Source organism: Pelodiscus sinensis, chromosome 1 (genome assembly GCF_049634645.1).
Source record: "Pelodiscus sinensis isolate JC-2024 chromosome 1, ASM4963464v1, whole genome shotgun sequence".
NCBI classification, from domain to species: Eukaryota; Metazoa; Chordata; order Testudines; family Trionychidae; genus Pelodiscus; species Pelodiscus sinensis.
This window is the reverse complement of record NC_134711.1, coordinates 29,177,138-29,202,208: the sequence shown is the minus strand read 5'-3', so window position 1 is coordinate 29,202,208 and position 25,071 is coordinate 29,177,138. Positions and strand designations below refer to the sequence as shown.

General features: G+C 44.3%; 1 protein-coding gene across 4 annotated transcripts in view; it reads left to right on the top strand.

Moving 5' to 3' along the window:
• CELSR1 (cadherin EGF LAG seven-pass G-type receptor 1) overlaps positions 1 to 25,071 on the top strand; it is a 276,769-nt gene that overhangs the window by 239,287 nt on the left and 12,411 nt on the right. For all 4 annotated transcript variants that reach the window (XM_075927708.1, XM_006120414.4, XM_025183254.2 and 1 more), the window contains exons 24-29: positions 930 to 1,130; positions 9,334 to 9,508; positions 17,281 to 17,393; positions 17,896 to 17,975; positions 21,406 to 21,532; positions 23,785 to 23,910. In XM_075927708.1, coding sequence (XP_075783823.1) covers positions 930 to 1,130; positions 9,334 to 9,508; positions 17,281 to 17,393; positions 17,896 to 17,975; positions 21,406 to 21,532; positions 23,785 to 23,910 — 822 coding nt within the window. The remainder of the gene's footprint in view (positions 1 to 929; positions 1,131 to 9,333; positions 9,509 to 17,280; positions 17,394 to 17,895; positions 17,976 to 21,405; positions 21,533 to 23,784; positions 23,911 to 25,071) is intronic.

Below are 25,071 nucleotides of genomic sequence, written 5' to 3'. Positions count from 1 at the left end.
CAGCCCTGCACAAATGAACATCTCATTTAAAGTTAGTTAAAACCCTTGCAATCTTTATAGATTTAATATTGTCTATGGAATGCAATGTCCTGGTTCCAATTGCTTGCTTTGTTTGTCTGTGGACAGTTCTCATGGGAGGAAGCGAAACAAGATGTGGATATTAAGATGGCCTTGTTTTGCTTTCCCCCACAGAGAGTCAAGTGTGACAAATTAAATGTTATCATAAAGCTGATGAGAACTTTGTTCCCACCTAAGAATTTAGGGTGTCAGAGAAGTATGGACTCAAGTTCATCTTTCTAAGTATGATTGTGCAGGTTGAACCACTCTAGTCCAGTCAGATCCCGACGGTCCTGGCCAGTACCGAAGTAGAGAATTTCCTGGACCATGGTCAGTCAACTATGGCTGCTGGCCCCTGATTCTCAGTCACTGACCCTGGGTCATGGCCACTGCCCCCTCTGCTGCTGACCCAAGGGTCCTAGTCTCTGGCCCCAGGACTCCGCTCCTTTCCTCGACCAAGGGCTCCACAGCTGCCCCCAGCTATGGTCCCAGTCTGGGGCAGAGACAGGCACTGTCTTGAGGGGCTTTTTTTTGGAACATACTGATTTCCTGTTAACACTGATTTTCTGCCTGCAGCTGTAAATTAGGGCAAAAGTAAAACTGGTTCAGAAGTTTGAAACTCGCTTAATGGAGGTTTTATATTTTTAATCCCCAGAGTGAGTTAAATTTACCTGACATTTAACAGAGCTTATGATATATTTTCTTCGTGCTCGAGAGGTTGAGTCACTGTCTCCCCTTCCATCTCTTCTGTAGTACATCACCTGGCTGGATATTAGCTAAGAGTTTGATTTTAATCTAAGGAATCAAATCAGACAAAAACCATAATTAGAAGGAAAGCTTCACAGAGATGTTTTTAATCTGTCACTCCACAGAACGGTGAGGTGCTGCCTCTGAAGATAGTCACTTACACGACAGTGTCCATCTCACTGGTGGCTTTGCTGATGACCTTCATGCTGCTAGTCCTGATACGCACGCTCCGTTCAAACCTGCACAGCATTCACAGAAACCTGGTGGCTGCCCTTTTCTTCTCTGAATTGGTCTTTCTTATTGGAATCAACCAAACAGAAAACCAAGTAAGAGCCAGTTCAGTGTTTTTAGGATATCAGTGGCCATTCAGTTACTGAAGCTTTGTGTAAAGCTGTCAATAGAATGTTTGCACCACAAGTTTTGATCTTTTGTTATCTATTTCACCTTTTTGGGGGGGAGGGGAGAGCTAGACGGCACTGACGTTTCATTTGTATGAAGCTGCACCTTTTTATACACATTTCTTTGGGATGAATAGCAGTCCCTTAGGGCTTTGGTGCAATAAATTGATCTCCGAGCACTCTCCTGTTGAATCCAGTTCTCTGTGAGGACAAGAGTAGCTGGAGTTGACAGGACAGCAGCCCCCACTGACTTTACCTCATAGAAGACACTGTGGTAAGTATGTCAACTTCAGCTGTGCTGTTTGTATAGCTGAAGTTGCATGGCTTAGATTGTTGCAGGGAGGCATACAGTAGACTAGACTTTAGATAGGACCTAATGTATTTTTCCCCTAGGTAAGAAAACTGCCCTGTGTGAAGGGCAGTGAAAACTGCCTTGTGTGAAGGGCAAATGTGACATAAGAATCAAACCCTGAATATACTGATTCGCTCCTTTGAGTCTGCCTGATAATGTTCTGCCTCGCTTTATCTTTTCAGTACTGTGCACAACAGATCACACAGAAGTGCCTAGTGTTGAAAGGTATATCAGCCTGCACTTGTGCTATGCAGGAGCAGTGGGCATGTCGCACATTGACACTAGTCATGCTGCAGAAGCCAATTCCCTGGCACAGGTAGCTTGCTACATCCTGGCACCACAAGGAAACTCATTGTCTAGCACTGTGCTTTCCATTCACACAAGTTTCTGACTTTGGCAAAGCGTGAATATTTGTATAAACTACTATAGGCATTTCCTGAGTTCATGAGGAAAATACAAGCTGGATTGAACTGTAAAAGCAGGAAATGCAATACACGACATTTTCATGTTTTATAATTGGCACCTCATTTGTAGCCATTTTTGTACAGTAATTATTATTAGTTATTAATGACATGCAAAGTGTACAGGATTCAGTACAGTCAGGCAAAAGGCAAGAGACCAGAGAACCTGTAGTCCTCATAAACAGTCAATATACAGAGGGGTCATGGAGCTGCAGTGAAAAGAATGTCAGATCATACAAACAATCATTTACAAAAATTAAGACCATTAGAAATGTTCCACAAATATTATTTGAAAATTCAATTGGAAAAGTATCTTTTTAAATAGCCTTTATCCTGTAGATACAGGTGAAGCTGAGTACATTGATTTTTCTTTGGCTAAGGGGAGAAAAGTGCAAAAGACATGTCAGTTTTAAGACCAAATGTTTCCATTGTGATCATGTAGTATGGCCTGTTTGAGTACTTTCTACATCAGGCTTACCAGTTCTGTTGGGACCCTAGCATGTGTTTTAGAAAGATATGTGGTCTTCATTTAAAGCAGTGGTGGGCAACCTGCGGCCTGCAGACCCTAGTCTGCCCCCCTTCTCCCCATGCCTCTCACGCACTGGGGCACTGGAGCCCCACACTTCCTATTCTTCACACTCCCTCCCAGTACTTTTGGAGCACTGTGAATCCACCGTCCCTGCTCCAAAAGTACTGGGAGAGAGGAGTAGGAAGTGCAGGGCTCCAGTGCCCCTGTGTTGGAGCGACATGGGGGAGGAGGGTAAACTGGGGGGTCTGTGGACCACAGTTGGAACTCCAATGGGCCACAGGCTGCTGCAGCCTACTGAGATGAAGGAGGGCCATGCATGCATCCCACTCGCTAGCGTTGGTTGCCAATCGCTGATTTAACGACTTCTGGTGGTATATTCTCTATCATGCCCTTAAGTAAGTTGTTCCAATGTACCTTTGCCATTAAAAATTTATAGCTAGTATAAATTTGTCTCGTTTCAGCCTCCAGCAGCCTCAATCAAAATTGATTGAGCTTCTTGCGTTTCTTGCTATATACGGCATGTTTTCCCAGACCTCAAATAATTCTTTTAGTTCTTTATTGAATACTTACCATTTTTCAATATCCCTTTTTCACATGTGGATGCCAGAGCTGGACACGCTACTCTAATAGTAATACCACTAATCAACGGTGAAAGTAACTTAAAGTTTCTTACAGGTACTGTCCTATTGCAAACCAGGTCTTTGCCAGCTCTTTAAATAGCTCCCCACTGGCTTTTGCCACAGCTCAGCCAGCTCTTGCCAGAACTGCATGCTGGGGCACACTTGATTACTATCACCTCTGTCACTAATGCCATATACTTGAGATAATACAAATTCTCCCTTCCTCCTTCATGTTTCCTTGCTGATACATCTAAAAATTGTGTTAGCCTTCTTAGTCATGGCATCACACTGGGAGCTCGGGTTCAGTTGGTTATCTTCCATTACTGCCAAGTCCTTTCCTCCGTCACTGCATTCTTGTCTCCCATTCCAAGTGTGACCTATAGTCCTTATTCCTAGAAGTGTGGCCTTGCATTTGGCTGTATTAAAATGCCTGCTGCTCAGATTAGCCCTTTACTTAAGTGATCCAGGTTGGTATGTATAATTGGCCTTTACCTATTATTTTTACCACTCTGCTGATTTTGTATCTACAAATTTTACCAACAGTATTTTTATAGTTTATTTCAAATCATTGACACCAATACCGAACAGCAGTGGGCCAAGAACAGATCTCTGTGAGACCCCACTAGAAACCCCCTTATTTAGAATTACTTTTGTAAGCTAAGTGCCAGTTTATGGATATAAAAAGAGTAGATTAGCTCATTTTTAGTAGGTTACTTCAGAAGCATTGTTTATACCAGCAATATTACTTCCTGGTATTTTCCTACTGCAATGTACTTTGTGTCTGCATGCCAGGGGCATGACCACCCTTTTCATTTTTCTCTCCCTGATTTGGTGACTACAGCTTACTGTAACACCCTTAGCCTTAAACCATCTATAAAAAAAGTCTTTAAAAGTTAGAGAATACATTTTATATCAGGCAAAGCCACTCCTGGCAACCTCCCCAGTCAACTTCAGAAGCAGGGAGGACTGTAAACTCTGTGTGTTTGAGGCAATTATTCATCTGTCTCTGTGGAATGAGAGTTGTCTAACGAGTCATGCACTGATGAACATTAAAAAAAGAATGTTGAGGCACAAATAATAATGAGGGCCTGGCACTGGGCCTAGCTTTTATGGGTTTCTATAAACGAACAATCACATTTCAGGGAGAGGTTTTTAATCCCCCGTGGACTATTGATGGACAGACAGTGATTTATTTTCCCTTTTCCTTACCTGAAAAAGGCAGAGTTTCAGTCTGCAGCTTGCACTGATATGTGCCTCTTGAAGCATAAAGAACCACACCTTTGTTAATATAGCAAAAGCTTTTTATGTTGAGGGCTAAACTTTCAGCAGTGCTTGGTATATTAAATTTGATGGAATTTGATGTGAGGGGTCAAAGAGAGAGTCAGAAGTGTTACTCTGTGACTCTGTCACTGTCCAGCATGTTTCAGGGTTCCAAGTGCAGAGACTTAGGTCTTAGTAGACCAATCGCAAATAAGTTAGAAAAATCATGCCAGGATCTGAAAATGTATTGATTGTGATGTGCAGAATTGAAAGAATCAAAAACAAAGCATTCAGCATTTTAAAATTAAAACTGAGTATTTATGCAAGCCAGTCATAATCAAAACTTTTCAGAAGCTGTCAGGCTTTGTTTTATCAAATGTCCCTTCTTAGTAGGGAAGAGGTTAGTTCTGTTGTTATGTTTTTAACTCAGCTCTGGGTTTTTGTGGTTATTCCCACTTTTGGCCAAACAGAGAAAATATCAGAGTAAAAGTGGGGGAAATACTACTTTTGGTAAATTCATGAGATCAAGGCAGCTGATCGGTCATGGACAGAAGCTCTAGGTAAGCAGCTCATCTAGCTAGTCTTGGCACTTTCATGAGTCCCTCTTGGGGCCATCTCATCTCATTCTGGTGCCATGTAAAGGATTTGGTCTCATTTGGTCAGAAGCTGAGAGAGAGAAGGGGAGAGAAGAAAAATAATGTGGATTGGAAAGGAACATATGAGGGAAGGGGAAGACAGAGCAGGATCTCACATGCATCAATCCATGGTCATAGCTGCTTATAGTCAGGCATCTTCATTGCCTTGTTGAGAGGCTGGATGTCTCCAAGGATCCTCGAGGTTCACCAGCAATGGGCAGAATTTCAGGAGTGAAGCAGTGGCCTGTGATCTAATCTCAAGGGGATCCCCCAACAGTCCATGTTTCTGTTCTTTGAAATATTTTAAGGGGTCAGAAAAGGGTGTGATATGCGGAATAAACCATCCCCTCATTATCTACTCCACCAACTAGCCTAGTTACCAACATCCCAATTTTGTACATCATTATCTAGTTTCAGACTATGACTGTAGTATAACCATTGGGTCAGATCAGGGTCCCTTTTTAGTTTATACTTAACCAGGCCCTTTCTATCAGCATTCATTATGAGTTGTTATTCAGTCTATACATTTTCACCCACCTTCCAAAAATTAAACCTGCCAATAAGATAGGCCTGCTTAGACCCCAGTTGTTACACCATTGGAAAATAGCTGTGGTATCCAAGATCCTTTGAGTGAAATTCACATTCGGGCAAAGTCATTCTTTAGCATTAATCTAGTGCTGGTTCTTGCATGGGGTATTTTTCCTCCCTCTACTTATCAGGCTTATGTATAGTAAAGGAGCGGACAGAGCCTCAGAAAGAAGTGCAATTTAACTTTTACAAGTGCATAGATTGCATAAAGCTCTGGGATGAAGACTGCGGTCAGTAACTGCCTTCCCCAGGCACAGTGGAGCTTTGTATGCTGCAGGTAAAGCTCATTAGTAACAGAGACAGAGCTTTCTTAGAGTCCGTCCCAATACTTGAGAGATGATCTCCGACAGGAACTCAGAAGCCTCCCCACCTTCCATCTTCTGCAAGGCACACTTCTTCAACTAGGCCACTCTGGTATAAACACACAGTAGCATATACATTAAAAAAACCAAAACCCTGCCAAAGCAAAACAATTCACTGTACACACAGCCCTCCCCCGAGTGAGAGGGTTTGGGAGAGAGTGAACAGCACATGGCAGATGTTAGTCCCATCATTTGTAGAAGGTTAGATTGTTAGAAGGTTCTCAGAAACTATGATTATGAAGCATATGTAGAACCTAAGTAGATACTTTAGGAGATTTTAGCTGTAGATTGGCGTTAAGATAGGGATCAGCCAGCCCCATAAAGCCCTAAAGTACCATCTGTGATTGAGTTCATGCAGTAACTAAGCGAACTTTGTTGAATCCATCTGGCTCTATGCCATTGTGTATGTATGTACATTGTCAGGAAGACAGTCTTTACAGTGGTAGGCAATCTGCAGCCTGAGGGCCACAAGCAGTCCATTGGGGTTCTATGTGTGGCCCACGCGACATTTTATTTTCTGTTGCCCGTGCAAGGTTGCCAGAATCTGCTGATTTAACTACTCAGAGAGTAATTATTAATGGTGTACAATCCTGCTGGGAAGGTATAACAAATGGGTTTCTGCAGGGGCCTCTTTTGGGACCGGTTCTGTTCAATATCTTCATCAACGATTTAGATCTCGGCATAGAGAGTATGCTTATTAAGTTTGCAGATGATACCAAGCTGGGAGGGGTTGCAACTGCTTTGGAGGACAGAGTCATATTTCAATATGATCTGGAAAAGGTATGAGGTAAACAGGGTTAAGTTTAATAAGAACAAATGCAAAGTGCTTCACTTAGGAAGGAACAAACAGTTTCACACATACTGAATGGGAAGCGACTGTCTAGGAAGGAGCATGGCAGGAAGGAATCTAGGGGTCATAGTGGTCCACAAGCTAAATATGAGTCAACAGTGTGACGCTGTTGCAAAAAAAGCAAACATGATTCTAGGATTCATTAATGGTATGTTCTGAGCGAGACACGAGAAGTCATACTTCCACTCTACTCTGCACTGATTAGGCCTCAGTTGGAGTATAGTGTCCAGTTCTGGGCACCACATTTCAAGAAAGATGTGGAGAAATTCGAGAAGGTCCAGAGAAGAGCAACAAGAATGATTAAAGGTCTAGAGAATATGACCTATGAAAGAAGACTGTAAGAATTTGGCTTGTTTAGTTTGGAAAGAAGACTGAGAGGGAACAGGATAGCAGTTTTCAGGTATCTAAAAGGGTATCACAAGAAGGAGGGAGAAAAATTGTTCATATTGGCCCCTGAAGATAGAACAAGAAGCAATGGGCTTAAACTGCAGCAAGGGAGGCTTAGGCTGCACATTAAGAAAAAGTTCCTAACTGTCAGGGTGGTTAAACACTGGAATAAATTTCCTAGGGAGGTTGTGGAATCTCCATCTCTGGAGATATTTAAGAGTAGGTTAGATAAATGTCCATCAGGGATGGTCTAGACAGTACTGGGTCCTGCCATGAGGGCAGGGGACTGGACTCGATGACCTCTCGAGGTCCCATGCAGTCCTAGTATTCTATGATTCTGTGATTTCCATCCATGTTAGCAGGGCTCAACAAATCTACTTATCTACTCGCCCATGGTGAGTAGATTTCAGCCGGTTGCCCAGTTCACTGGCGACGTGCGCATGCACGGTGTGGCTCTGGCGCATGCACAGTGTGGGTCTGGCACATGCACGGTGGGGGGCTGGCGAGTGGGTTTTCACCGCAGTCGTCAAGCCCTGCACATTAAGAATGTTAAATTTTGATTAATCAGCTAATCGAGTAGTTGCCTCTGCCTTTGAAATGAAGCAAAAGCTATCTGCAGCTCTTGCTTCATTTCAAAGGCAGAAGTGCAGCTCTTGCTACATTTCGGTGCTGCACCCCTGTCTTCCCTGTCCACTCCCTTGCATCGCGGAGACAGTGCTGGGGGGAACCAGCTTTTATGCTGGCTCCCCCCCAGTACCAGCTCCTGCTTCCCTCCCACCCTTCTGCTGTCTCTGATATAGAGGCAGCAGTTGGGAAGGGGAATGCGAGTAGTTGACTTGACTATCAGATCAGCCTAGGATTATCGGGTAGTCAACTATTTGACTGTTCTTTTACATTGCCAATCCTCTACTGATATTACTAAAGAGGCACATACGTGTAAATCAAGGGCGCATGAAGTGATGTGCATGCTTATTGCACACAGCACGGACTGTAAGGCTATGTCTAGACTGCAAGCCTCTTTCGAAAGAGGCTCTTTCGAAAGATACTTTCGAAAGAGCCTCTTTCGAAAGAGAGCGTCTAGACTGCACGTTGAACTTTCGAAAAAGCGGCTTGCTTTTTCGAAAGAAAGCATCCAGTGAGTCTGGATGCTCTCTTTCGAAGAAGCCCTATTTACATTGAAGAACGCCTTCTTTCGAAAGAGGAACTTTCGAAAGAAGGCATTCTTCCTCGTGAAATGAGGTTTACCGCCATCGAAAGAAAAGCCGCGTTCTTTCGATTTAATTTCGAAAGAACGCGGCTTGAGTCTGGACGCAGGGGAAGTTTTTTCGGAAAAAGGCTACTTTTCCCGAAAAAACCCCTGAGTCTGGACACAGCCTAAGAGACATGCTCCTTCTGCATTCAGTCACAATGCTGCTATAGTTCAAATGGCACACCCCGCTATTCTAGGTTAGCACGGTTGTAAAACTCCCCTATTCTGGGAGACCATCTTGGTTACTGAGATGAAGCAGGGCCACTCATGTGGCCTATTGACTAGCCTAGCTTGTCCACCACTGGTATATATGATTATAGTGTGAAATGGTGCCAAAGGTCAGTGGTGGCAATCAGAAACCTTGCTAAAAAACTTTTGCCTCTTGGCTTCTGCCTTGGTTTTGTGAATCTTAAATTATTAAAAGTAGTGGAGGCTCCATGCCTTGCTGCTGCAAAAAATGTTGTTTTCTTGACAAATTAAGGTGAGTGTGTTAGACTGGCCCAAGCCATCAAATGTAAAGCAAATATGCACAAAGAAATGAACTTAAGAAAAGAGACCTAGAAGTGCGGGTGGGGGGATTAATAACTGAATGAATTTTAGACTGAAATATACCATTCTCAACAGTAATACCAAATCCAGGTGTCACAGTCTAAAAATAAAGGCTTATAAAATAACTTTTCTAAAGTTCTTAAAACTATGGCAAAAGAATTAAAGCAATTTATCTTTTTTTTTTTTTTCAAAGACTTGAATCCATCTAGTGAACATTCAGTTTTGTGTTTGTTGCAAGGGTTGGTTCAGCAGGAGCAGCTGTAATTCAGTGTTCTTTTTCCTTTCCCAGTTTGTGTGCACTGTGATAGCCATCCTCCTGCACTACTTCTACATGAGCACCTTTGCCTGGATGTTTGTGGAACAGCTCCACATCTACCGTATGCTGACTGAAGTGAGGAACATCAATTTTGGACATATGAGGTTCTATTATGTCGTCGGTTGGGGGATTCCCGCTATTATAACAGGTAAGGAAAGTAGGCCTCCAGTGCTGAAAAGCCAAAAATAAAAAAAAGGCATCACTCATTGATTAGGAAGTACATTGAATAATGTGTCACAGATTTGTACGAAAGGTTTTCAATTTAATTTGTGATTTTTGTGAAATGTTCAATAGTGCTTCTCACCTGGATTTTAAACACATTAAGCTTTTCTCTATAGAATAATTATGTAATTTAAAATAATCGAGCCCACAGTTTTCTGCTTAGACATTGATCTGTGGAATATGGAAATAATTTTTTTTGTTAAAACTAAGTTTATGTTGCGTGTCATAGTCTCAGATTGACAGATATCATCTGGGTGGTGCTAACTAACATTTGTCTTATAAATCTGTTAAAATTTAGTACTCGCTTACATTTAAAATCTCGCCAGTGATCAGTAAGAAAGGTAAAGCTTTGTGTTGATTAGAAGGTGGAGATTAATAAGCAACTCATTAAGTACAGTAGCATATTGTTAGAGTTTCATGCTCCATAGAGCAGCACTTTGTTATTATTGAGCTTCGTGAGCTTCTTTTAATTTCTGATTTTATGTAACCATTGAAGAGGTGGCTCTCGGATGCCTAGGACTGAATTAGAACTTGGAAAGTCTCTTTTTATATCCATATTTTCACTGTCTCGCTCTTTATCCATAGATAGAACTCTCCTGTACTGAATGAATTTATCCCATTGTACTTCATGGGCTCAATAGTGACACTTTTCCACACTCAAATCTCTCATTGGTTTCAACATGGGATGGATGATCCCAGTGAGGAACTATGATAGGGTGTGGCCCTTTTGGGAAAGGAATCTATCATTTTAGGCCCAAACCCTTATTGAATATTACTTCCATTGACATCATGGAAACTGGGCCATGGAACTACCTAGAAAAGACCTTTCTCTGAAGGCAGCTGTTCTCTTGTTAAACTGGATTCTTATTTAGCCCATTCTTATAACTAAAACGAAATGTCCGCCAGAAGGTGACTATCTGCAGATTTATTGCAATAATAAGCAACACAAAGACCACAGGCAGTGGGTGAATCCCCACTTGGGGTGGGGGGCAAGCCTACCAGCTCTGACCCTTCTGCCCAAAGCCCTGCCCGTGCATGCCAGTGCCCCAAAGTCTCCTTCCCCACAGTAAAAGGAAAATCCCCAAGGGGCCTGCATTCCAAAGGAGCCCTGGCCTGCCTATCCCAGCCACGTTGAGCCAAGCCGCTGCCAACCTCCCAGCACCAGACTGAGTTGCTCCCTGGCCCCCAGAGCATCTGAGCCCTTAAGTCCTCCCCACTTAACTGCCAGCCCCAGCGGCAGTCCACCAGCTTTCTGCATTAATCCCTTGTCCCCAGGAGGAGGGACACGGTGAGCAGGAATGACCTTCGGGGTGGAGAAGGCCATGGGATTCTTAGGGAAGGGGAGACACCATGGCCCAGTTGTATGGCAGTGCTAGGAAGGCAATGCCTTCTCTGGCCTATTACACCTGCCACCCATGATGATGACTCAAAATAGGGGAAGGTTTCATTAATAGCCACTATATGTCTTGTATGATTTCACAGGGTGTTAGAGCTCACATGTTCAGGAAATGCATCTTTCTGTGTGTTCTGCAGCTGGGATACTGACCCTAATTCTTCCTCTGGCTCTGCTGACCATTATGCCCAGCCACCAAAGCAAACATAGTTTCTGAATATGTCAGTTAGCCTGATCCCCACTGACTCTGCCTCTCATTCAACTTATGAGCTCAGAGGACTGAATCTCACACCTATGTATTTCATTTAGTTTTGCTCTGAGGACCTGTAAGTAAATTTGTTGTTTTCATGGACTTTAATCTCATTTCAATGTATTAAGCAAATTAGGACTAAGAACAAGTAACTCTGAATCCTTTCCCATACTTTCTAAACAAGTGGAGTCAATGTATTTTTGAAATAACATCAAAATATTGTTTGAGGTTCTGAATATAAATTACAACCAGTGCGGTTCCATTGCACAAGTGGAAAGGAGCACAGTGCACAGAGAGGTTTTGTGGGCTGGGCTGGAGGGTTCCGTAGATGTCATGGCAGCCAAATATTACTGAATAGAACTGAGAAATTTTAAGGTTCTGTGCCACTTGTAGTAAATTCTATGGGCTCAGTCCTACTCTGAGCTGACACACCCTTTTATCATTGATTTCAATAAAAGTTGAACGGGGTGCATGAGCAAGTCAAAACTGCCCCCCTTCATTTAATAGGGGATTACAGGATGGGATTTGGAAAGTGGAGTAACTTTTACGGTAATCTTAGGGCCAGATGTTTGGCCAAATTGTGATTAAAGCCCTCCCGCAACCCCTACCCTCTCCATGACAGGATTGAGTGCTGAGCACTGAGTCTGTGCAGAATTACAGCTATATAAAATATTTTATGGTTCTTTAATCATTTATGGCTAATTCTTTCTGGATGGTCACTGCTAAAGGATGTGGTGCAAGAGGCAATCACAGTGAGAGGGAGAGGAGGCAATCCTGTCTCAGTTCCATATTTCAGAGGAAACAGATCCAAAATCCCTTTGCAAAACAGCCACAGATGAATTTTCATAGACTTTAAGACCTGTACCAGATGTCAGTATTGGCTTTGGGCCAAGGTTTAAAAAGGGTGGTGATGAAGGCAGCTACCTTCCCTCTACACTACTCAGTGCTTTTTCATCAAAGCATTAAGCCCCCTTTCAGTAAAGTATTTATGCATGTATTGGACTATGTGCACAAATATTCTCATATAAGTGAATGAGACTATCATGCTTAAATGCGTTCTTGAATCAGGACCTAAAGCCATTGCGATTACTATCTTCCTGCCTCCCAAATAATATAATGTGTAGTAGTTATGTCCCTTATAATATCTGTCAAATGCGTCTCTGGGATAAGTTTCTGCATCTTTAAGAATGAATAATGTTGCAGTGCTTTACATGAAATAAGCTGATGGTCTCAACAATTTCTTCATGGACAGATGTCAAAATCTACATAGAATCATAGAACACTAAGACTGGAAGGGACGTCGAGTGTTCGAGTCCAGTCCCCTGACTTTACAACAGGACCAAGAACCGTCTAGATCATCCCTGATGGGTGTCTGTCTAACCTCCTGTTAAATATTTCCAGTGATGGAGATTCTACAACCCCCTTACATAATTTATGCAGAAAGTTTTTCCTGATGTCCAACCTAAACCTCCCTTGTCCTATCATCAGAGACCAAGGAGAACAATTTTTCTCCCTCTTCCTTATACACTCTTTTATATACTTGAAAACTGTTATCATGTCCCCCTCAGTCTTCTTTTCTAAACTAAACAAGCCCAGTTCTTTCAGTCTTCCTTCATAGGTCATGTTCTTTAGACCTCTAATCATTCTTGTTGCTCTTCTCTGGACCTTCCCCAGTTTATCCACATCTTTCTTGAAATATGGTGCCCAGACCTGGACACAATACAGGCAGTCCCCGACTTACGCAGATCCGACTTATGTCGGATCCGCACTTACGAACGGGGCTTTTCTCGCCCCGGAGCTCACGGGCGGCGGGTCGCCACCCTTGTCCTCCGGGGCGAGAAAAGCTTCTGCCGGTCTCCCTGGTCTGCTGGGGGGGTCCAGCGGCTTTGCTGGACCCCCCCAGCAGACCAGGGGGACAGGAGCAAAGCCGCGGAGCACACCCGCAGCGGGACAGCCCGGGCGCGCTTGAACTGTCCCCCTGAGGGCGTGCTCCGCGGCTTTGCTCCCTGTCTCCCTGGTCTGCAGGGAGAGGGAGAGCAAAGCCTTGGAGCACGCCCGCAGCGGGACAGCCCGGGCGCACTTGGGCTGTCCTGCTGCGGGCGTGCTCCACGTCTTTGCTCCCCGTCTCCCTGGTCTGACCAGCAGACCAGGGAGATGGGGAGCAAAGCCTCAGAGCACGCCAGCAGTAGGACAGCCGCGGTGCACCTGAACTGTCCCGCTGCCCGCGTGCTCTGCGGCTTTGCTCCGGGTCTCCCAGGTCAGCAGACAAGGGAGACGGAGCAAAGCCGTGGAGGACTTGGGCGGTCCCGCCACCCCCGTCTCCCTGGTCTGCTGGGGGAGGGGGTGCAGCTAGTGCCCCCCCCCCCCAGCAGACCAGGCTTTTCTTGCCTACCCCTTGGGTAGAGCAGCTGGGGGCTACTGGGTTGGTCCCGCAGCGCCGCTCCGGACCAACCGGGCAGCACCCCAGCTGCTCTGCCCCAGGCGTCCTGGTTCAGCCGCTGCTGGTCAGTTTCAGCAGCGGCTGAATCAGGTCGCCTGGGGCAGAGCAGCTGGGGTGCTGCTGGGTTGCTCCAGTAGCGCGGCTCCTCCGCGCTACTGGAGCAACCCAGCAGCACCCCAGCTGCTCTGCCCCATGCGTCCCCAAGTCAGCCGCTGCTGAAACTGACCAGCGGCTGACTACAGGAAGCCCGAGGCAGAGTTGCTCTGCCCCAGGCTTCCTGGAATCAGCCGCTGATCAGTTTCAGCAGCAGCTGACTTGGGGATGCCTGGGGTTCTTAAGTTGAATCTGTATGTAAGTCAGAACTGGCATCCAGAATCAGCCGCGGTTGAAACTGATCAGTTTCAGCAGCGGCTGACGCCAGTTCCGACTTACATACAGATTCAACTTAAGAACAAACCTACAGTCCCTATCTTGTACGTAACCCGGGGACTGCCTGTACTCCAATTGGAGCCTAATCAGCACAGAGTAGAGCAAAATGATGACTTCTCATGTCTTGTTCACAACACTCTTCTTAATACATCCCAGAATCATGTTTGGTTTTTTTGCAACAGTGTCACATTTGTCATCCACTATGACCCCTAGATCTCTTTCAGCAGCACAACCTAGACAATCACTTCCCATTCTGTATGTGTGAAACTGATTGTTTCTTCCTAAGTGGAGTACTTTGCATTTGTCCTTATTAAACTTCATTCAGTTTACCTCAGACCATTTCTCTAGTTTGTCCAGATCATTTTGAATTTTGACCCTATCCTCCAAAGCAGTGTTTCTCACCCTTTTTTTTTTATTAAGTACCCCTTTAAAACTATTATAAGTACCCCCAGGACCTACAGTTTTCAGACACACCATTTTTTTTCTACCATTGCAACACATTTGTTTAAACAACTTAATCATAACTGGGCAGGTGATGAAATTTTTGGGTGTAAAAGTACAAAAATAATACAACGCTGTAAAACTTAAAACAAAAATTCAGTTTTCTCCAATTTTCAGTTGTGTTGATATACCCCGCAGAATTCTCTCAGGTACCCCTAAGTATACTCATACCACTGATGAGAAACACTGCTCCAAAGCACTTGCAACCCCTCCCATCTAGGAATCATCTGCAAACGTAATAAGCACACTCTTTTATATCATCTAAATTGTTGATAAAGATATTGAACAGAACCAGTCCCAAAACAGACCCCTACAAAACACTATGCCCTTCCAGCGTGATTGTGAACCGTTAATAACTACTTGCTGAGAATGGTTATCCAGCCAGTTATGCACCTACCTTACAGTAGCCCCGTCTATGTTGTAGTTCCCTAGTTTATTGATAAAGTCATGCGAGACCATGTCAAATGCCTAACTAAAGTCTAGGTATACCAGGTCCACCGTTTCTCTCTTATCCACAAGACTTGTTATCCAATCAAAGAAAGCTATCAGATTGGTTTGTCATGATTTGTTCTTTACAAATCCATCTGTCTGTTACCTATCACCTTATTTTCTTCCAGATATTTGCAGATGGATTCTTTAATTACTTGCTCTAATATCTTTCCTGGCACAGAAGTTAAACTGACTGCTCTGTAGTTTCCTGGGTTGTTGTTATTTCCCTTTTTATAGATGGACACTATATTTGCCCTTTTCCAATTTTCTGGAATATCTCCCGACTTCCATGATTTATCAAAGATGATAGCTAAAGGCTCAGATACCTCCTCTATCAGCTCCTTGAGTATTCTAGGATGCATTTCATCAGGCTCTGGTGACTTGCAAACATCAAACTTTTCTAAGTAATTTTTAACTTAATTCTAAACCAACCCCATTTCCACTAGCATTCACTATGTTAGGCATCCCGTCGCCATCCATCTTCTTGACAAAAACCGAAACTGAGTCATTAAGCACCTCTGCTTTTTCCAAGTTTCCTGTTATTATTTCTCCCTCTTCACTGAGCAATGGGCCTACCCTGTCCTTGGTCTTCCTCTTGTTACTAATATGCTTGTAGAACATCTTCTTGTTACCGTTACATTTGGCATCACCCTGAGGTGTTCTGAGCAGAGAGCCTAAGGACGGAATTGGACATAGAGACTGTCCTACAGATGGCTTCCTCAGGTTAGAACTGAAGCAAATTAGTCTGTTTCTATAGAAAAGTGTCTCTGTTTTCCTGAGCTCTCATTCCAGCTTTTGTTGTAAGCACTAACTTCACAAACAGAACTCTTTTTAAGACAAGAAGGAATTGCTTTACTTACTCATGAACTACAATACAGGCAATCCCCGAGTTACGCGGATCCGACTTATGTCGGATCCACAGTTACAAACGGGGCCGTCTCCCTGGTCTCCAGCAGACCAGGGAGACGGGGAGCAAAGCAGAGCAAAGCCAAGGAGCACGCGGACAGCCCAGACACGTCTGGGCTGTCCGCTGCCCGCGTATTCCGCGGCTTTGCTCCCCGTCCCCCTGGTCTGCAGACCAGGGAGAGGGGGAGCAAAGCCAAGGAGCCCGAGGGCATCAGGACAGCCACAGCGCGTCTGGGCTGTCCCGCTGCCCCCGTGCTCCACGGCTTTGCTCCGGACGCCTGTGGTACAGCAGCTGGGGCACTGCCGGTTGGTCCTGTAGCGCCGCTCTGGGCGCTGCTGGATCAATCCGGCAGCACCCCAGCTGCTCTGCCCCAGGCGTCCTGAGTCAGCCACTGCTGGTTAGTTTCAGCAGCGGCTGAATCAGGACGCCTGGGGCAGAGCAGCTGGGGTGCTGCTGGGTTGGTCCAGTAGCACCGAGGGGCAGCGGCGCTACTGGAGCAACTCAGCAGCACCCCAGCTGCTCTGCCCCAGGCGTCCCCAAGTCAGCCGCTGCTGAAACTGAGCAGCGGCTGACTACAGGAAGCCCCTGCCCCGGGCTTCCTGGAATCAGCCGCTGATCAGTTTCAGCAGCAGCTGACTTGGGGATGCCTGGGGTTCTTAAGTTGAATCTGTATGTAAGTCAGAACTGGCATCCAGATTCAGCCGCTGTTGAAACTGATCAGTGTCAGCAGCGGCTGAATCTGGACGCCAGTTCCGACTTACATACAGATTCAACTTAAGAACAACCTACAGTCCCTATCTTGTACATAACCCGGGGACTGCCTGTATTTGGTTCAAGTCACTGTTAAAGGAGGCTGAAACTTTCATCTTCAGGTTATAAGAGAAATAATTATGTATATCATGATGTATGTCATCATGGGGCACTGACTTACTGAAATTCCTCAAAATGTCTCTCACCTAAAGGTTTTGTTATTCGCTATTAATTGTGCTATATAAAATGAATTTAAAATGAATTATTGTGGCACACACATTTATTATAGCTATAATAGAGTCCAACTTTGTATTGGTCAGCAGAAGAATATGAATGATGATTGGTTTTATGTGTAGACTTCGGAAAAGTGCATGTGTTGTGTTCTGTTTCTGGAATTTCTTATTAAGCATGTTGTTATTCATCCCTTGGATTGATTCTAAAACCTTGTGATTGATTAGGCATGACATAAATAATCCTGCTCCTACAGTGGACATCGCTAATATTCCCCGTTATCCTTTTCTTTCTGTTATGTGATTTAGGTCTTGCTGTGGGTCTGGACCCACAGGGTTATGGGAACCCTGATTTCTGCTGGCTTTCTGTTCATGATACCCTGATTTGGAGTTTTGCAGGCCCCGTTGTGATTGTTGTGGTTGTAAGTATTGTGAAGTTTGCACCTTGCACTGAATATTCTATTTTTCGTTTCATCTCTATCTATTCATAATCTTATTTAAATACAAAGCTATTGTAGCCATTCTAGCGTCCCTTGTAAGCACAGTTCACGTGAGTATTCCCCATTGGTTTCGGTGGACCTACTTGCATGAGAAAGTATGAGTAATGCTTACATGATCATGCCCATCTTTTCTGCTTTTTCCTGCCACCCTGATGAGAGTTTTATTTTAGTTCATTTTTTAGAGCTGTGTTACCAGGTTTATATTAATGCTAATTCAGTGGCGTAGCATCCCAAGAAGGTTGCTAGTGGACGTTGACTCTAAGCTGGGTCATTTTTTAATTATGAAGAAACCCATAACTACAAGAGAAAAGCTCTTGGCACTGCAGACTTTTGATGATAAAAAAATTCCATTGTCGGTGAAAAACAAGCTCTGAGAAATTCAGGAAGAACGATCTACTTTGTATTATTTACATTTCTCTTTCAGATCAACACAGTCATCTTTATACTAGCAGTGAAAGCATCATGTGGACGAAGACAACGCTCATTTGAAAAAACTGGAGTCATGTAAGTTTGCAGTTAAAGCTCAAAAACTGATGAGAAGATCCTTAACCAAGATTAATAAAGGGACAGATTATGTCCTTTCCTAAAGAAGCATGAAGGGTTGGGGAAAGAAGCAGAATGCTGTACAAATAGGGGCAGTTTGTACTGGACAGAAGAATTTAAGCCTGTGTGCCGTTCTTTCTTTCCAGCCCCCATCCTGCATTCTGTAGAAACACCTACATGGAGCAGGGCTTCTGCAGTTTTTCTGAGAATACAGAAGGACATGAAGGGGGAAGAATTAAGGGGCTGGACACTCCACGTGGCATCGTTCCAATCTCCCACAACATTTCCCCACATTATCTTCTATGAAATTTCCCACCACAGTACACATCTTCCTCGGGGTTTTGAGCTAGGTGTTGGCAGACGCCTTGGGCACATGTGTGGTGATTTAGACATGCAGAGAGTTCTTCCCTTCTACCTCATGCACCAACAGATTGTTCTTTCCTGCTGCTGTTTTAGCAAAGTTTTTTTGAGGCAACATGTCCATCCCAGTCCACCAGAGGACATGTTCTCTTCACCTTTACTTGAGATTAGTCAGAAATTTGCAGTTTCCAGGCTTTGTGGTACCCTGTTCCCATTTGAGACGTGTTTTGCCCAAAGCTTGTAATTTACCTGTGAACTATAATGTGACAAACTAATGGCTAGACATCCCCATTTTTCAAGTAATAATCTATACGAGATTTCCCAAGGCGTCCACTGCTGATCCTTGAACATACAACCTGGTGGGCACTTTTAGAAAGAGAAAAAGTGATTTATTTAAAAGTGATTGTTTGCTTTGTTTTTTAATCTCCTTAAGTGAAGAAAATCTAATTGCCAAACAATGGCAGGTCAGATTCATCCCATAATCTCTAATCCATAAAAACAAACCTTTACCAATTGAACTATCTCAAGGCATTTTTAAATGTAAAGGAAAATAATATTTTTAAATAAATAAATACCTCCCAGAGTATCTGTAATCCAAACCTTGCAACAGGGTGCTCAGATAGGAAAACCTGAAAGTGAAACCGACAAGCAAAACTAAAACAGACTTTATAGATTTTATTGTCCATGGGGAAGAAATTCAAGAAATAAACAATAGGGATGTTAGATAGCATGTAATTGAATAGTCGTGCAACCGCATGAAATTTTAGTAGTTACACGACCATTCAATAGTCACCGGGGATGGGGCTGGCAGCCAGTGCACTCCTGGCCCCACGCCCAGGGAGCCCCCTGCCACTCCATGCTGCTGCCTCTCTATCAGACCAGTTGCTGCCAGTCCACAAGGGGAGCTGATTTTAAAACTGTCTTCCCACATGAACTGGCTCCCACGTGCCACCCTGTACCACTGCCTCTGGGGAGGGGAGTGCGTGTAGTCAACAAGATTAACTGATAAGCCTGGGTTTATCATGTAGTCGTCTACACATTGACATCCCTAATAAACAAACAGCAGAGTGCCAAGAAAAGTGAATTTCTAACATGTTTGTTTGAATGTTCTAAGGTCTGAGTGGCTTGGGAGTAATTCTGGGAGTCGGATATTACTGAATTCTTTCTGTTCAAATATTCATAAAGGGCCTACCCAATCACCAGGATATCCACACACTTATCCCCCAGTTCTGTTTCTCACTCAGCCATGGCCATGGGCAACTCATTTAACGTGACCCCAGCCACTAATAATTCTTCCTTGAAGAGCGTGGTCTCACACTTATGGGATGTGTGAGTGGTGGCTGCACCATGGGAAACTTTTGGAAAGCAATGCCAATTGGCGGAAGTTCACCAATTGGCCTCCTGCAGCACCAAACTTCAGAGCTAAGATTGTATAAGAGCCAAGCAGCTCCCACCTCAGTTCCTCCTTTCTGCAGCAAGATGTGGGTCTAGGAACTGTCTTTGTGCCAGGAATAATAATTTTTACTTAGTCTCATAAACCACTTTATATGTCAAAGTAACGCACAGACATTAACTAATTTACACCAGTACCCAGCGAGGCATTATTAGCTCTGGTTTACAGATAGGGAACTGAGGCACAAAAGATTGAACAAATTGTCCAAATCACAATAAGTCATTGACAGAGGTAGGATGAAAGCTCTGGCATTTCTGTTATCTAGACCCATAAACAATTCACTGGGCCATGTTGCCTCTTCAAGCCAGGATCTTTATAGTGAACTAGAAGATTTACCTGGCATTGCTCAGGCCCTTCAAGACAGGGGGTGCAGGAGTCAGGGAAGAGGGTTGGGATGCATTGGGGGGTCTCAGGGCAAGGAGTGGAGGAGCCAGAGTCAGGGTAGAAGTTGGAGGTTGATGGCAGGGGATGTACAGGAGTCAGGAAAGGGGACTGGGAGGCATGGTGGGGCTCCCCATGGCAGCACTGCTTAGCGGGCTGTGCAAAGTGGTAGGGGTGGTGCTGCCTGGCTGGCAGCAGCTCCCAGGGCTACCATAGATGATGGGGGCCATTCTGACCAACTGGTGTCAGCACCTGAGGGATGATGGGGGCTGCGCTGTGTTCTGCACTATAACGGTGCCTATTAACCCTTCCCTTAGCATTTTCTGAGATACAATCGCATTCCAGGCACATCCTGTTTTCCTGGCACAACCAAACCCTGACCTTGTTTTAAGTTACAATAAAAGGAAGCTGCATACCAAAGTTTGTGGCCCTAGCTCTTCCATTTTAGGAGGAATTCTTGAACAACCAGACTCACAAATGGAGAGACAGACATGCCAACTCTCTCAGATACAGTAAACTTCCGATAATCCGGCACCTTTAGGACCCAGGGGTGCCAGATTATCAGATATGCCGGACTATCGGAAGGGGGGCTATGAGAGGTCTAGGGTGGGGAGGGGGGATGCCATCCCAGACCCCTCATAACCCCCCCTTCTGCTAGTCCGGCTCTGCCCCAGGTGTCCCTGATTCAGCCGCCGCTGAAACTGATCAGCGGCTGACTCCAGGAAGCCTGGGGCAGAGCAGCTGGGGTGCTGCTGGGTTGGTCCCGTAGTGCCGCTCCTCGACTCTGCGAGGCCAACCCGGCAGCACCCCGGCTGCTCTGTCCCAAGTATCCCCAAGAGCAGCCGGGGTGCTTCCGGGTTGTTCCCTCAGCCTCGAGGGGCAGCACTATGGGACCAACCCGGCAGCATCCCAGCTGCTTTGCCCCTGGCTTTCCCGATTCAGCTGCTGGTCAGTTTCAGCAGCGGCTGAATGGGGAAGCCGGGCGCAGAGCAGCTCCAATTGTCCGGCAGCCAGAGCACTTCTGGGTTCCTGATAGTGCCGGACCATTGAATGCCAGACCAATGGAGTTTTACTGTATATAGTAGATATGCATTCCAAGAACAAAATGCATTAAAAACTGTAGCTGGCACATGAGGTGTTAGATTTTCATTTTAGTATTTTTCTGCCTTACCACAACTGAGTTTGTGTTTATTTTAGGTCTGTGCTACGAACTGCTTTCCTCCTGCTGTTGCTGATCAGCGCCACATGGTTACTGGGGTTGATGGCTGTGAACAGCGATGTCATGACATTCCATTATCTCTTTGCCATCTTCAGCTGCTTACAAGTAAGTTCTGTAAAATTAAGTTTTGTATTTCTTCAGATCTAGAACATGCTGCATTTTGAAGAGCCATCTTCCTGCAGTGCTGCTCCATTAACAGGGCAAATCCATTCAATTCAAATTCAAGCCAGAGCAACTATCTTTGAAAACTGAGTTTCCAGTTGAAGAAGCTGGAAAGTCCTAGAGGAAGTTTTCACACCTTTTATCTCACCCTCCGAGAAATTGAGCTTTCTATTCTCTCAATGGCTCCAAATATAGTGCTATTGGAATTCATGGTAGGGAATTTCATCACTAATGAAAGGAAACTGTCTCAGATGCCACCTCGTGTATGACACTGTCAGATTTTAGTTATTGCCTGTAGTAACACTGCTGTTCTTGCTAGCAGTAGCAACAAGTTGTGGTTTTCTGTTCTATGTGGAGAGCTTACAGTTTTTTACAGCTGAATTACTGTAGGAAAGAGAAGTGGAAGAAATGACTTTCAAACTCCTCAACTGCGTTAGGGAAGCTGTTAGCAGCTTGAAGCTCATAGCACACAGCCCAGCTAATGCACAGAGACCTAGTGAGGAGTTAGCAATGGGATTCATAATCCAATCACTAGTTTGAATGTGGCCCAGGATGGTAGTAACCAAAAATTACTTGCATCTGGTTGGTCAGTGTGAAATGAATTAACGGACAGGTATCCACAGTGCAAAGCCACCCTCAGAAATGGGATACTCTGGTTGCCAGGCCCAATAAAAAGGTCATGGTTTGAGTGGATTAAAAAAATAAAACTGCCCACTTTCCTCTCAAGGTGATTCCTTTGGGTCAGCGTGGAGGCACATCGGAGATCCAGCATGGGGGGGATGCTGGTAGTGCCACTGCCCATGTTCCGACTGATCTGTAAGGAAGTAAATTCAGTTATTGCGGATTTAAAATCTTTCACAAGCCTGAACAAAAAAACAAAAACAAAAGTAAAATGATGTTAAATACAACTTAACTTCAGAGGGAAGAACATAAGAGACTGGAATTTTCCTCTTGCCTAGCCTGGAGAGTCAGAGCTACATAATGTTTCACATCACTGCTGCCTTTGAATGTTTAAAAAAAAGTATGTATGTGAATTTTATTAAGGAGTAATTTGACTGAATACTTAGAGCATACCTTACACTTAATACTGTATTAGTCTGCCTCAGTTGATTTGTCTGAACTCATGAAATGCAGGCATCTTGGGACATTGGTGCTGCTGTAACTTTGTGAGTGATGAGTTCACAACAAGCACACCTGCAGCCTAAATAACTAACAAATTTGGCAGCGGCACCAAAGCAGCCCCTAGATTATAGTACTTCTGCCAGCAGTATGAATAATCTGCAGAAAAGCAGAATTAGAGGTGACTGCTGGTTCAGAGAAACATACACCTGTTAGCATATGGTCCCAGCCTTGGCCTTAGTGCTCTTCTGCAGCTCCTGTTTTAGAACTTTATGGGCCTCATTCTCTCTCCAGTGTTTTTAAGGGGAATTGGACGGAAGTAGCCCACTTCTGCCATTCCCAAGGCTTTCACTGCTAGCTGTGATACTTTGATGGGTTACAATGTACAAATCCTGACAGGTACCATAGTCCATGTACAAACTCAAAATATTAATGTTGGTACAACACACGAGCATCATGCCATGTCCTGAACCATTCAACAAGAGATCTGGACTAGGGATATAAGAGTTTAATCAGTTAACTGATAAGCATCAGTTTACTGTTTCCAGTTGCGGTTAAACTCTTCTGCTGGTGTATACTGGTACCTGGCCCTGCTCCTAGGAGCTGACTACTGTTCCATGCTGCAGGCTCTGCAGTATAAGCCTTACATTGCAGAGCCTGCAGCACGTGTAACCGCTAAGATTTTTAACAGTTACACAGTTACTTTTAAAGTGTTTTTACATACCTAATTAGAACACTGTTCTGCACATTGGAGTAGTGGGTTTCCCTCCCAAACTACTAGGGTGCATTCATCTATCCAGGGAGTTCTCAGAGGAAAATTGTGTTTTCCCGTTCTTGTTGTGGTAGCACAAGTAGCAAAGTATGATTCCCTGAAGGATTGATCATTATCAGTTCACTAAGGATAGCAAGTGTTTAATGGGATAGTAGTCAGTCATTGCCATTAAAAGTATGTACATATGCTGGAATAAAGAGCTGGTTTGAAGAATGCTGTTCACTAATTTCCATTTGTATTTTCAGTCCAGTAGTAATAAATAATGCATTTGCCTTAGACTATTTTTCTTTCTCTAACAACCCAGGGGCTCTTCATTTTCTTCTTCCACTGCATTTTTAATAAAGAAGTCAGGAAGCATCTGAAGAACACTTTAACTGGAAAGAAACCCCTTCCAGATGATTCTACAACAACAAGAGCTACATTATTAACTGTAAGTGGTGATGGAAACTTACCTCTGCCAATAAACCCCCGCCCCCCTTCCATGTGAAGTCCCAACAGGGATCGATTTTCTCTCCTGTCCTATTAAATGTTAACATGGAGCCATTAGGAGAACTAGTAAGATGACATGGACTCAGTATACAGAAGACACAAAGCTCTGCTTATCTTTCACTAGCTATGACCATACCATTACCACTAAGATGGACAGTGTTTGGACAAGACAGCAACGAATAAAGAACAGCTGGTTTAAATAAGTCTGCGGCAAGACAGAGGTGATGCACATGGGCAGCAGAAAACACGCTGAGTAGTTTGCAGCCATGGTGCGGTCTCCTTTGGTTGAAAGTACACACCGAGGCTACATCTACACTGGCATGAATTTCTGGAAATGCTTAAAACGGAACAGTTTTCCTTATAAGTATTTCCGGAAAAAGAGCGTCTACATTAAAACCCTTTTTCCGGAAAAGCATCCGTGGCCAATCTAGATGCGCTTTTCCGGAAAAAAGCCCCGATCGTCATTTTCGCGATCGGGGCTTTTTTGCGGAAAACACTACTGTGCTGTCTACACTGGCCCTTTTCCGGAATAGTTTTCCAGAAAAAGGACTTTTGCCCGAGCGGGAGCAGCATAGTTTTTCCGGAAAAGCAGATGATTTCTTACAGTAGATCGTCAGTGCTTTTCCGGAAATTCAAGGAGCCAGTGTAGACAGCTCGCAGCTTATTCCGGAAAAGCAGCTGATTTTCCGGAATAAGTGGCCCAGTGTAGACACAGCCCCACAGTTGGTCAATTCAATCCATAGAATGGCGCATTCTTGGATTCCTTGCTGACATTAAACTTTCCCATAAAAGGACCTGCTAGTAATGCTTTCTACCATCTCCAGTTGGCAAGGGCCTTAGTCCCATCTTGGCAGATGGAGACCTGACCTCATTTATCCATGCCTTTGTCACTGTTTGTTATACTACCATAATGTGTTATACTGGAACATGAAAGCTTCAGCACCTAGGGAATTCCAGCTAGAATAGAAGACTGTAGGGATGTAAAGGTGTAATTGGCAAGTTGACTATTGGACAAGCCTATGCAAGTGGACTATTTGCATTCTCCTCCCCCGACTTGCTGCCTCTGTATCAGAGGCAGCAAGGGTGTGGAAAAGTAGGAGCC